Here is a 12449-nt window from a genome sequence, read left to right as displayed (position 1 = left end):
CGGCTGCAAGAAGGAGACCGTGGCATGTCCGTGCATTTGTGCCAAAAAAAAAAAACAAAAACCCCACTGGGGAAAATGCAGGAAGGAGAAATTTCTGTTTGTTTTCTCCGGTGTTTTTTGTCAAATGAGAAAAAAACAAGCCTGTCAAGTTTCTAGTCCTCAGTTTTGGCGCCTGTCAAGTTTCTAGTCCTCAGTTTTACAGGGGGTCCTGGATTTCGAACCGCAATCGAGCCCAACGTTTTCGCGGTTAAAGGAGACGTCCGTGAAGTGGGTTTTGCCCCGTTTTGCAAACTTTCTTGCCGCCGCCGTTAAATGAATCGCCGCCGTTGGTAAGTGAGTCACGTGGTTAAGTGAATCAGGCCTCCCCATTGACTTTTGCTTGTCGGAAGGTCGCAAAAAAATGAAAAAAAAGTGACTTATGACCGTTATTCACACTTAACGACCGTTGCTGCATTCCCCATAGCCACATGATCAAAATACAGACGCTTGGCAACTGACTCACATTTATGACGATCAGGTGATCCCCTTTTGCGACCTTCTGACGAGCAAAGTCAACGGAGAAGCCAGAGTCACTTAACAACCGTGCAACTCACTTAACGACTGCAATGATTCCCCTGGATCAGGAAAGTTCGTACAATGGAGCAAAACTCACTGAACCAATGTCTCGCTTAGCAACATGGGCTCAATTGCGGTCGTTAAGTTGAGGACCACCTGAAGGGACTCCCCGGGGAATTTTGCCCTTCCTCTCTTAAGGAATAAACAGCATTTTACAAGCGGGAAACGAAAAGAGAGAGAGAACGGGGAGGAAACGAAAACTGAAAATATTCCTCAGTAAAAAAATAAAATTAAAATTAAAATTTAGGAGAACGAAGCCTCGGTTGAACCGGAAGCGTAGCAGAGAGGAAGAGCACGCGGTCCTCAGCAGAACGGGGGTGAGCTCAGGGCACCAGCCTTACCACAAGGACACCTAGGCACGGATCACAAAGTCCATGTGTCTCATCCGCAGGCCCGTCGGCTGCCCAGCACGAGGGGCCGTGGGATTCCAGCCTCCGTAAATCTGCATCAAAGCTGCCCCAGAGGATTTGGGGGGGGGAGAGGCAACAGATGTAAATCTGAACCGAAGGCAGAAACTTGGCCACAGCGTTGAATCCAACAGGAAGGAGCGAAAGAGGAAATTGAGAAAGGGATGGTAAGAGAGCAGACCGCATGGGTGTTGCTGAAACCAAGATAAAAAGCACAAGCTCTTCTGCAGGACGTCGCCAAGCAATCAAGACGGACGCCGAGACCCCCGTGGAGAAATGACCAAACATGCCGCCATCGCTGTGTTACGCCAGCAGCCCTTCCAGGTCGTCCTCGACTTACAACGGCTCGTTTAGTGACCGTTCAAAATGACGACGTGTTGGCTTATCGCCGTTTTTCGACACGTGCAACCGTCGCGGGCATCCCCACGGTTATACGTGATCAAAAAATCGAAACCTCGGCGACTGGCTCGTATTTATGACGGCTGCAGGGTCCCCGGGAGGGGGTGGACGGAAACCGGGGGGGGACACTTCACGCGATCTCCTTTTGCGACCTGCTGACAAGCAAAGTCAACGGAGAAGCCGGATTCACTTCACAACCGTTTCAAGTAATTTAAACGGCAGTGATTCACTGAACAGTGAATGCGGCGAGAAAGGTTGTAAAACGGGGCAAATTTCACTTAACAACTGTCTCCCTTAGCAACAGGGATCTTGGCTCAATCCTGGTCGTTAAGTCGAGGACTACCCTGACCTACCTAAATTTCTACTGCAGGAGACCAGACACTCCAGTTGTGTTGTGTGTTGTGTGTGTGTGTGTGTGTGTGTGTGTGTGTGTGTGTGTACACCATCAATCTGCAGGGGCCAAATGCACCCACGGAAGCAATAACTCACGTGCCCATAATTCCCCAAATTCGGGAAAGTGACGACCACGAAGCCAAGTCCAGCCACTTTCTGGATTTTGCATCCCCCAGGTTCTTCGTGCAAGAGGATTGTGTGAACGCAGCCAAGCTGGCGTCTTTGTGGGTCTAGCAAGGGGAAGAGGGTGGATCCGGAGGCAGGCCAAGCGTGGGCACAGGCAGGCTGGACCAGAGGGAGGACTCGCTTCCCACCGGCCTACTATCGCTCCATCGTCCTTGCCAGCCGCGTCCGTGAAGTTTTTCGGACATCCTGTCCTTGAAGGACCAAAACTGCGATTGTGTGGGAAAGGAACTCCCCACCCCAGGCTGATAACACTCTCCTTGCAAACACAGCTTGCTTGCTTCCCTCCACCAGCTCAGCACACAAGACACACAAACACACAAACACACAAACACACACAAGACAACTCCCGTCTTTCTCTGGAGCTACATTCGCAAAATTAACCCGTTTTCTGGCTCGGATGGGCTGCATTCCTGTAACCCCACTCGGCAACTAACCAACATTAACACTAACTGAGTTTAGCTAACCCGTGTTCTGGATCAGATGGGCTGCATTCCTGTAACCCCACTTGGCAACTAACTAACATTAACACTAACTGAGTTTAGCTAACCCGTGTTCTGGATCGGATGGGCTGCATTCCTGTAACTCCCCTTGGCAACTAACTAACATTAATACTAACTGAGTTTAGCTAACGCATGTTCTGGCTCGGATGGGCTGCATTCTTGCAACCCCACTCGGCAACTAACCAACATTAACACTGAGTTTAGCTAACCCGTGTTCTGGATCGGATGGGCTGCATTCCTCCAACCCCATTCAGCAACTAACCAACATTAACGCTAACTGAGTTTAGCTAACCCACGTTCTGGCTTTGATGGGCTGCATTCCTGCAACTCCACTCGGCAACTAACCAACATTAGCACTAACTGAGTTTAGCTAACCCATGTTCTGGCTCGGATGGGCTGCATTCCTGCAACCCCATTCAGCAACTAACCAACATTAACGCTAACTGAGTTTAGCTAACCCGTGTTCTGGCTTTGATGGGCTGCATTCCTGCAACCCCATTAGGATACTAACCAACATTAACACTAACTGAGTTTAGCACAGGATGTGCAGGGATCTTTCTTCCCACCATTGTTAAGTGAAACACTGCAGTGTTAAGTGAATCTGGCTTCCCTCTTGACTTTGTTTGCCAGAAGGTCGCAAAAGGGGATCATGTGTCTCCCCCCCCCCAGGGACGCTGCGACCGTCATAAATACAAGTCAGTTGCCAAGCCTCCGAATTTTGATCACGTGACCACGGGGAGGCTGCAACGGTCATTAAGTGTGAAAAAAACGGTGGCCTCTTTTTTCAGCGCCGTTGTAACTTTGAACGATTATTATACGAATGGTCAAGGACTACCTTAGTGACCGTTCAAAGTTGCGACGCTACGGAAAAAAGTGACTTACGACCGTTTCCTCACAATTAATGACCGTCGCAGCCTCTCCCCCGGGGTCACATGATCAGAATTCATTATGCTGGACAACTGACTCATATTTATGACGGTCGCAGTGTCCCTGGGGGGTGGGGGGCAAGTGTCTCACGATTCCCCTTTTGCAACCTTCAACGATTCACGTAACTCACTGAACGACAGAAATGCTGAGCTGCATCGTGGTCGTAAATCGAGGACTGTGTGTTTTTTTTTAATTTCTAATTTTAGTTAGTACCTTTTCTGCATTGCAGCCTGGGTGACTCAGCCGGATGCACCAGCCAGCAAACCTTGTGCCAACCTGTGAAAACTCGGTTTGTTATGTCTGGTTGTTAATGCCAGGCGGGAGGAATCCCAGCCTGGCATGAATTCTTTTTTTCTTCTTTTTTTTGGGGGGGGGGTCCTCATCCCACCCCTTTGCTTTGCTCAGGGGGCAGTTTTCCTTCCTCCCCCCCAACATTTTTTTTTTTAAATTAATTTTTAAATAAAACATAAAAACATCACCCTCCATTACATTTGTAACTCTCGGTTACAAATCTTTTGTGCTTCATCTCATCTTAATAATTGCAATTAAAGTAAGTTCGAATCTCGCCAGGCTCAAGGTCGACTCAGCCTTCCATCCTTTCTAAGGTGGGTAAATTGAGGACCCAGTTTGTGGGGGCAATAAGCTGACTTTGTATAAATATACAAAAGTATGAAGGTTATTGCTTAAAGCATTGTAAGCCGCCCTGAGTCTCCGGAGAAGGGCGGCATATAAAAATAAATAAAAATAAAAATAAATTTTTTTTTACTAATTTTCTACTTTCTCATGTTATCCATCTCATGTACGTCTTTATATTATTATTCTCATTCGCCATATTCATTTAACAATGGCGTTTTCGTCCCCTAAAAAATCACTTCCGTATATTGTATTACGACATTCGTATTTCGTATTTCATTTCCCTCTTTTATTATCTAGCCATTGATAAAATAAATCCCGTATCTTATAGTATTGTTTATCTTCCTGTTCTCGAATTTCAAATGTCAATTTGCTCATTTCGGCACATGCACATGATTTTCTTAGTAACTTCATCTCGTTTAGGTATTTCCTCGTTTTCCCAATTTTTAGCAAACACAATTCTAGCCAGGGTGGATAAAAATCAATGATTTTTTAAAAAAAAATAAAAAAAATCAGATTTTTTTGATTTAAATCGGATTTTTTTTATTTTTATCGGATTTATTTTAATAAAAAACTTTTGGGGTAGAAATCTATCGTAAGATAGTTTTCTATTTAAGATACATAAATAATTTCGTTTATTCAGCATGAAATGGAGCTTAGTTATGTAGCAGGAGGCTGTAGATTCTGCAACACTGGGACTATCGGTGAGTCAACGGTGGGTCAAAGGAGGAGCAGAGATGACAGTTGCTCTTTAAAAATTATGATTTAAATCGAGTTGATTTAAATCGTGATTTAAATTGCGATTTAAATCGTGATTTAAATCGAGTTGATTTAAATCGTGATTTAAATTGCGATTTAAATCGTGATTTAAATCGAGTTGATTTAAATCGTGATTTAAATTGCGATTTAAATTGTGATTTAAATTGCGATTTAAATCGTGATTTAAATTGCGATTTAAATCGTGATTTAAATTGTGATTTAAATCAACTCGATCTAAATCAAATCCACCCTGGCACATGCCATGATTTTCTTAGTAACTTCATCTTGTTTAGGTATTTCCTCGTTTTTCCAATTTTTAGCAAACACAATTCTAGCCGCTATTAATTCCCCACCATACATCCAAGCAAAGGGATTGCCAGACCCAAGTCAGGAACCTCTAGATGCCCCTTCCAGGGAAATGGGGCACAGCTGTCCCTCGCCCCCAGAAAGTGCCAAGGTGTTTACCTTGAATCCAGGCAGTCCTCGACTTACAACACTTCGTTTAGTGGCCGTTTGAAGTTAGAACGTCGCCGGAAAAAGCCAACTTAGGGCCGTTTTTCACATACAACCGTCGCATAATCAAAATCCAGAAGCTTGGCCACTGACTCGTATTTACGACTGTCCCTGTGGTCTGGGGGTGGGGAGTCACGCGATTCCCCTTTCTCACCAGCAAAATCAACGGGGGAAGACAAGTTTCACTTCAGGAGCCGTCTGACTGGCTGACTGACTAACGGCAGTGATTCATTTAACGACGATGGCCAGAAAAGTCGCGAGGGCGAGGTGAAGCTGGCTGAACAAACGTTTCCCTTAGCCACAGAAACGTCAGGCTCAATTGCAGTTGTTAACTTGAGGACTACTGGTAAGGAGGGCCCATCCAACCTGGATCTGGTTATCAGATGCCAGACGGATTAGCAGAGCCCCTGAATAGCTCAGCCATTGTGTCTCACCTGGGAACAAGTCGCTCCTTCCCTTAAGGGAGGGGGATGCCTTAAGGGGGGGGTTTCTTTGGGGGGGGGAAGGCCACTATCTGACCTGGCCTGGCACTGCCCACCAATCAGGGCATTCCTTAAGCACCCCCCCTCCTCTGCCACATTCGTACAACACCCTAAATCCAGCCACTGAATTAATCCTTTCTATTTACCCATTGTGCCCACCTATATATGACATAGTTAGTCCTCGACTTACGACCACAATTGAGCTCACCATTTCCACCGCTAAGCCAGACGGTCATGGAGTTTTGCGCCCCACATTATAGACCTTTCTTGCTGGGGTTGTTAAGTGAATCAGTGCAGTTCTGAAGTTGGTCAGACGGGAGTTAAGCGAATCCGGCTTCCCCCGTTGGCTGTGTTTGTCAGAAGGTCGCAAAAGGGGATCGTGTGACCACGGGGACACTGCGACCGTCGTAAGTTTGAGTCAGCTGCCAAGTGTCCGAATTTTCGTAACCATGGGGAAAAACGGTCATAGGTCACTGAACTATGATTCACTTAACAACGGTGGCAAGAAAGGCCACTGTCAGTGGTCCGACGAATGCCCTAATTAACTCATTCATTGAGTTGACAGCCGTAGAATGGGTCAAAACTCACTGAACAACCGTCACGCTTAGCAATTGGGCTCAATTGTGGTCGTAAGTGGAGGACTACCCGCAGTTGAAAAAAACGCCACAAGAATGCAAACTGCAAAATACTAAAAAAATTCAGGAGGAACCTGGAATTCTGACTCCCAAATTTTTCCTTCCGAATAAAAAACTCAAGAATAAAATTTCAGGGAAGGAAAAAGCAACCCCGAGTTTCTCCTAAAACTTGGGGTCCCCCCCCCAAGTCTTCCAAAATGCAGGAAGCCTCTTTGCAATGCCGGCATTTGCTGGGTTTTTGTCTCCTCCATCTGTTCCTCCATCTGGTTGTCTGTGCCCCAAACCACATCTGGGGAGAATCTCTATTTCCGGCTCATCTGGATTTTTCCAGCTGTCTGCCATGCATGGAACCTCCCCCCCCCCCCGAGAGTTGGCAACTTTTAAGACTTGTGGACTTCAACTCCCAGAATTCCAATATTTGAGGGGCTGCCCCAAAGAAGAAGGGGTCATCTTATTGTCCAAAGTCCCTAAAAAGCAGGACAAGAAGCAAGGGATTCAAACTCATCAAGGAGAGAAGCCACCTGGAATTAAAAGAGGAATTTCCAGACAGTGGAGAACAATTAACCAGTGGAACTACTTGCCACAAGAAGTTGTGGGTGCTCCATCCCTGGAGGTTTTTAAGAAGGGATTGGACAACCGTTTCTCTGGAATGGTATAGGGATTCTTGTTTGAGCAGGGGGCTGGACTAGAAGACCTCCAAAGTCCCTTCCAACTCTGCTGTTCTGTACTATTTTATTCTGTAATTCTATTCTAGTCTGTGTTCTGTTCTGTTCTATTCGTTTTATTCCATCTCTATTCTGTAATTCTATTCTATTTTATTCTATTCTGTATTCTACTCTATTTCTGCTCTAGAATTCTATTCTGTGTTCTATTCTATTCATTCTATTCTGTTATATTCTATTTCTATTCTACCCTGTTTCCCCGAAAATAAGACCGAACCGAAAAATAAATCCTAGCATGATTTTTTAGGATGCTTGTAATATAAGCCCTACCCCCAAAATAAGCCCGAGTTAAGATTGTCAGCCAGATGGATGCATTTAGTACCATATTTCCCCCAAAATAAGACCTAACCAGAAAATTAGCCCTAATGCATCTTTTGGAGCAAAAATTAATATAAGGCCTGGTCTTATTTTCGGGAAACATGGTATTCTATTCTATTCTATTCTATTCTATTCTATTCTATTCTATTCTATTCTATTCTATTCTATTCTTCTATTCTATTGTTTCTATTCTATTCTATTCTATTCTATTCTATTCTATTCTTCTATTCTATTGTTTCTATTCTATTCTATTCTATTCTATTCTATTCTATTCTATTCTATTCTTCTATTCTATTGTTTCTATTCTATTCTGCTTTTATTTTATTCTATTCTATTCTATTCTATTCTTCTATTCTATTCTATTTCTATTCTATTCTGCTTTTATTTTATTCTATGCTGTTTTCTCTTCTCTTGCGTTTTATTCTCTTCTAGTTTTATTCCTATCCTATTTTATGCTCTGTTCTATTCTAATCTGCTAAACAAATGGTTATAAATCAAAATTTATCTGTATTCTAAATAAGGAAATATTATTTAAGCACCAGAGTCACCCCTTATCCCTCAATTCTTTTCAGAGCAAGTTTTATGCGCAAGAAATGTTTTCTCAAGACATTTTTGATCATAAGGTCAAAATTGCTTTGGCTGCCCCAAGGCCCCTTCCGTATTTCATCTGTGATCAAGAATTCTTATTATATTATTCTTATTATGTAATATTATTCTTATTTTATTATTATTATTATTATAATTCTTATTATAATATTCGTAGTAATATTTCTCTTCCGTATTGTCCTTTGACCCATTATTGTCATGAAATGGTCTTTTTGTAATATGCTCTTTGCAGGAAGTCTTCAATTTACAAATCATTCATTTAGCAACCGTTGAAAGTTACAACTACTAAAAAAAGTGAATTAGGGTCATTTTTTCACACTTACGGCCGCTGCACGTGACGTGATCAAAATTTAGTTGCTTGACAACAGACTCATTATTTATGACAGCTGCAGTGTCCCGGGGTCACGTGATCCCTTTTTCGACCTTCAAAGCTAGATTCACTTAGCAACCAGGTTACTGACTGAACCAACCGCAGTGATTCGCTTAACAATTACGGCAAGGAAAGTCATAAAATGGGCCAAAACTCCATTCTTCAAGAAAAGAAATGGACTGCTATTTGTGCAACGTATGTGGATTCCTGCACTAGATATGGGGTTAGACTAGATGACCTCCTAGGGCCCTTCCTACCCTATGAGATTCCCTGGGGGGCTAATTTGCTCCCTGATGCTTCAGGCTTTTTTTTTCTTGCAGCTTAAAAATAAACCAAAATAAGGAGGCGATACAGAACAGAATTAAGAGAGACAGGGCAGCCGATACATCTCAATTAGACTTGGCTCGCTGACTTGAGCTCTCCATTTACTCATTTCAAAACCAGGTGGTTACCAGGAACCTTCCTTAAGCACTGTACATAGAAAAAGTGCACGACCATCACAGGCAAGAAGCTAATTCTGACATTATAAACTATTTGGGAAAGGGGAAATAACCCATATACTTTACTAAAAAAAAAAAAAAAAAAAACAACCCACAACCAGATATAACTTACTAAGGAAAATCTCCTTTGTGACAATGAGGTCTAGCACCATGCTGTTTTCATTTTGGAAGGCCCAGAAGGTGCCCACATGTTGAGTGGATTCCTGGCTTTAACTTATTGCAGAATTTCAGCCCCCACCCCTTTCACCCCCTATGAGATTTCCTGCAATCTCCTTTGAAGTAGATGGGGGGGGATCAGAAATGTGAAATATAACCGAATATAAACAATTTAATTCTCTTTTTTTTTCTCTTTCTAGGGGGGTGACCTCTGCTCCTAGAGAAGGGATCAATATTTGGGGGGGACCCCAAAAAACTGCTGTGGCAACCAGCACAATTAATCCCACCCACCCTTTTTAACTAACCCACATTAAACTGCATCATTGCAGGCTACTAAGTCTTGCAAATTTGTACCGAGCGACCCCTGCACTTTGCAACTAAACTCCGATCCTGTTAGTTTAGGCGAAGCATTCCTACACACACACACACACCCAACTCCCCATGCAATCCGTTTTTCTTTCCTTTTCATCAAAGTGTGCGGTTGCAACTAACTGGAAACGAAACCCACACAAACACACAACTCCACCGTTATGCAAAAAGCATCTTTTCTTTCTGCGGAATTCATAGATTTCCTTTTTTAATTTTTTTAAAAGGCGGAGGAGGGGTTGCCATTCCTGGAAATGCAACACAACACACAACACAAAGACACAAACTTGGATGGTTTGCAAACTTGGTTTGCAAAAAACCAAGATCAACTGGGAAAACAAAAAAAAAAAAAATAAAGTTTGCAACAAACTTCCAGCCAACCGCTCAATCTCCTTACCTGCTCGCTGCCTCCCGTCCAGACGTTCCGGGCGACCCTCCGAAGGTGCGGGCATCGATCCGGAGACCCCCACCCACACCCTGCCTGCACCCGAGGGCTGCGCGTCCACACCCGGCCAGCGATCCTGAGCTCCCGAAACACGCGCGCCTTTCTTCCTTGCAAGGGACACGTCTGAATGCAAAAGTTAACAGCGGGCAAGCGGCGCCCCCTGGCGGCTGCGAGGCACCCAGGCGCTTCCTGGCAGAAAAGTTGCGCGGGTCTCAATTGTGTGCAAGGCGGAGAAATCGCCAGGTTGAGCTTTTGCAAGCCGGAGCCCGCGGGCGACCGGTGCAAAATCTCGAGCTGGGGAAAAAAAACACGTCGAGGTTGCCCCGGGTGGCTGAGGTTTTGCAAGACGACGGGTGCAAATCTCAGGACGGGCAATGAGCCGTCGGGGTTGCGCTGAGAGGTTTAAGCCTTTGCAAGCCGGAGCCCGCGGGCGACGTTGCAAATCTCGGACGGGCAACGAACCGTCGGGGTTGCACTGCGAGGTTTAAGCCTTTGCAAGCCGGAGCCCGCGGGCGACGGGTACAAATCTAGGGACGGACAATGAGCTGTCGGGGTTGGGCTGAGATTTAAGCCTTTGCAAGCGGGAGCCCGCGGGCGACGGGTGCAAACGTTGCATGGGCAAAGAGATGCCGTGGTTACGACTTCGGGGCTGCCAGCTACGCCTGGCCCCCAGTTCTGCCCGGGGAAGACAATAGAGCCGGGATATACCGGCACCGGAGGAAGAGGGAGGTTTTAAGGACGGCTGCAGGCAGGCAGTCCCACCGGTACAGCTTCCAGACGAACGCAAGACGATGCTGCATGAAGTTGGCAAATGCCCAGGCTACGGCAAGGACTTCGCGCCGCAGGAAGAGGCTGGAATTTGAGACGGGGAGGGATGCCTGCAAGATAATTTTTGCAACCCGCAACTGGCCCTCTCCGGGCCGGGAAGCCTCAAGCCTTTTCTGGGCACTTTTCTGGGCACAGCCAGCGGCGGCCCGGAAAACCTCTACCAAGCCGTCTCAACCCGCAGAGAGCGCCGTCTAGGCTGGCACAGCCGCCTGGCTCCTTCCCCGACGGTGGGGAAGAGATGGCACTTCGCCCGTGCCTGCCTCCGGGCTGCCAAGGGTGGCTGCCCGTTTGGTGCAACGCCGCCACCGGCTCGTCTGTCCCCGTCCCGGGTCGCTGTGCGGAGCAACGACGGCGGCGGCGGCGGCAGCGGCATCACAGCTGGTACCGGCCGGCTTGCACCCCGCGGACGCGTTCCCCTTGCTCCTGCACCCCGCGCCGCTCGCCGCCCTCCTGCCCGCCCGAGTGGCACTCCTCCTGGCAGCGCCCCCAACCCGTCGCCCCCAGCCCCGACGGCTCGTCCCGGCTCTCACGCTCGGCTTGCGGCTGGTGCTGGGCGCGGAGACCCACCTCCTGCTGGCCCGACGCCCGGCCTTCCTCCGCCACGCCGCCCCCCGAAGCCGGGCAAAACCCCAGGTGCGATCCCGACCGACGGGGCGGCGATTCTGCCCCGGGCGGCCGAGGTTGCTCCTCCTGGACGCCGCAGCGATGCTCTCCGCGGCGGCCCGCCTGCTCCTGCGCCCCCGCGCCCTGCCGCTCGCCCGCCCACAGCACCCACCCGCCGGCCCACGGCAGCCCGACGGCCCGCGCCCGACGGCGCCTCCGACGGCCCGACGGCGCCTGGCTCTCCCCCTCTTCTTCCTCCGCCGCCTCCTGGCTCCCGTCGGCGGGCCGCAGGGTCTCCTCCTGCACCCAGACGCCCCAGGCCTGCTCCTGGACGGCGCCCACCAAGCCGCCCGCCTCCTGGACGCCGCGGCTCAGCCCCAGCGCCTCCTGGCCCCAGCGCGGCCGGATGGCTCAGCTCCGACGACGGCTCGGCCGCCCCTCGCCGGCCAAGCTCTCCTGCCCGCTCGGGGACCGGGGAAGTTCGACGGGGCGGCCCTTGCAAGCCCACAAACTCAGCCTCTGCGAGCCGACCCCGCCCCGGATTCGTCTCGCCCGGGCTCCTCCCCACGCGGATCACGCCAAGTTCTTGTGCTCACTCGGGGATGGGGAAAGCTCGAAGGGGCGGCCCTTGCACGACCACAAACTCGACCCTCCCACCCCCGGCTCTGCGACCCCCGCCCGGGCTCCTGTCGCCCGGGCTCCTACCCACGCGGAACACGCCAAACTCTCTCCCCGCTCCGGGATGGGGAAGTTCGACGGGGCGCCCCTTAGGCACCCCCAAACTCGTCCCGCAGATTCTAACCCCCCGCCGGCCGGCCTCGTCTCGTCCGGGCTCCTCCCCCACGCGGATCACGCCAAGTTCTCCTGGCCGCCCTTGCACGCCCACAAACTCGCCCCGCAGGCTGTGCGAACTACCCCCCCCCAGCCCAGACTCGTCTAGGCCAAATTCCTACCCACGCGCAACACGCCAAGCTCTCCTGCCCCGCTCAGGGCCGGGGAACTTCGACGGGGCGCCCCTCGCGCACCCCCAAACTCGACTCGCAGATTCTAACCCCCGCCGATCACGCCAAGTTCTCCTGTCCGCTT

At 48.7% G+C, this 12449-nt stretch overlaps 2 protein-coding genes across 5 annotated transcripts in view; one reads left to right on the top strand and one right to left on the bottom strand.

Annotated features, from left to right (window-relative positions):
• TNK2 (tyrosine kinase non receptor 2) overlaps positions 1-10319 on the bottom strand; it is a 111581-nt gene extending 101262 nt beyond the window's left edge. The window contains exon 1 of one of the 4 annotated variants that reach the window (XM_087871999.1): positions 9885-10319. The gene's annotated coding sequence lies outside the window, so the exon portion shown is untranslated. The remainder of the gene's footprint in view (positions 1-9884) is intronic. The other 3 variants (XM_087871997.1, XM_087871993.1, XM_087871996.1) reach the window with 3 other exon arrangements.
• Positions 9303-12303, top strand: LOC148112981 (uncharacterized). The gene is made up of 2 exons (XM_087872181.1): positions 9303-10332; positions 10497-12303. The coding sequence occupies exon 2, from the start codon at positions 10999-11001 to the stop codon at positions 12301-12303; it is 1305 nt and encodes a 434-aa protein (XP_087728307.1). The 5' UTR covers positions 9303-10332; positions 10497-10998.
• The last annotated feature ends 146 nt before the right edge of the window (positions 12304-12449 follow it).

Source organism: Pantherophis guttatus, chromosome 6, assembly GCF_059756535.1.
Source record: "Pantherophis guttatus breed Tessera chromosome 6, ASM5975653v1, whole genome shotgun sequence".
Classification (NCBI taxonomy): Eukaryota; Metazoa; Chordata; class Lepidosauria; order Squamata; family Colubridae; genus Pantherophis; species Pantherophis guttatus.
The sequence above is the reverse complement of the archived record's forward strand: the minus strand, read 5'-3'. Positions and strand labels throughout refer to the sequence as shown.

Coding starts and splice junctions, on each gene's coding strand:
- LOC148112981 (XM_087872181.1), top strand. CDS start 10,999: ATGGCACTTCGCCCGTGCCTGCCTCCGGGCTGCCAAGGGTGGCTGCCC.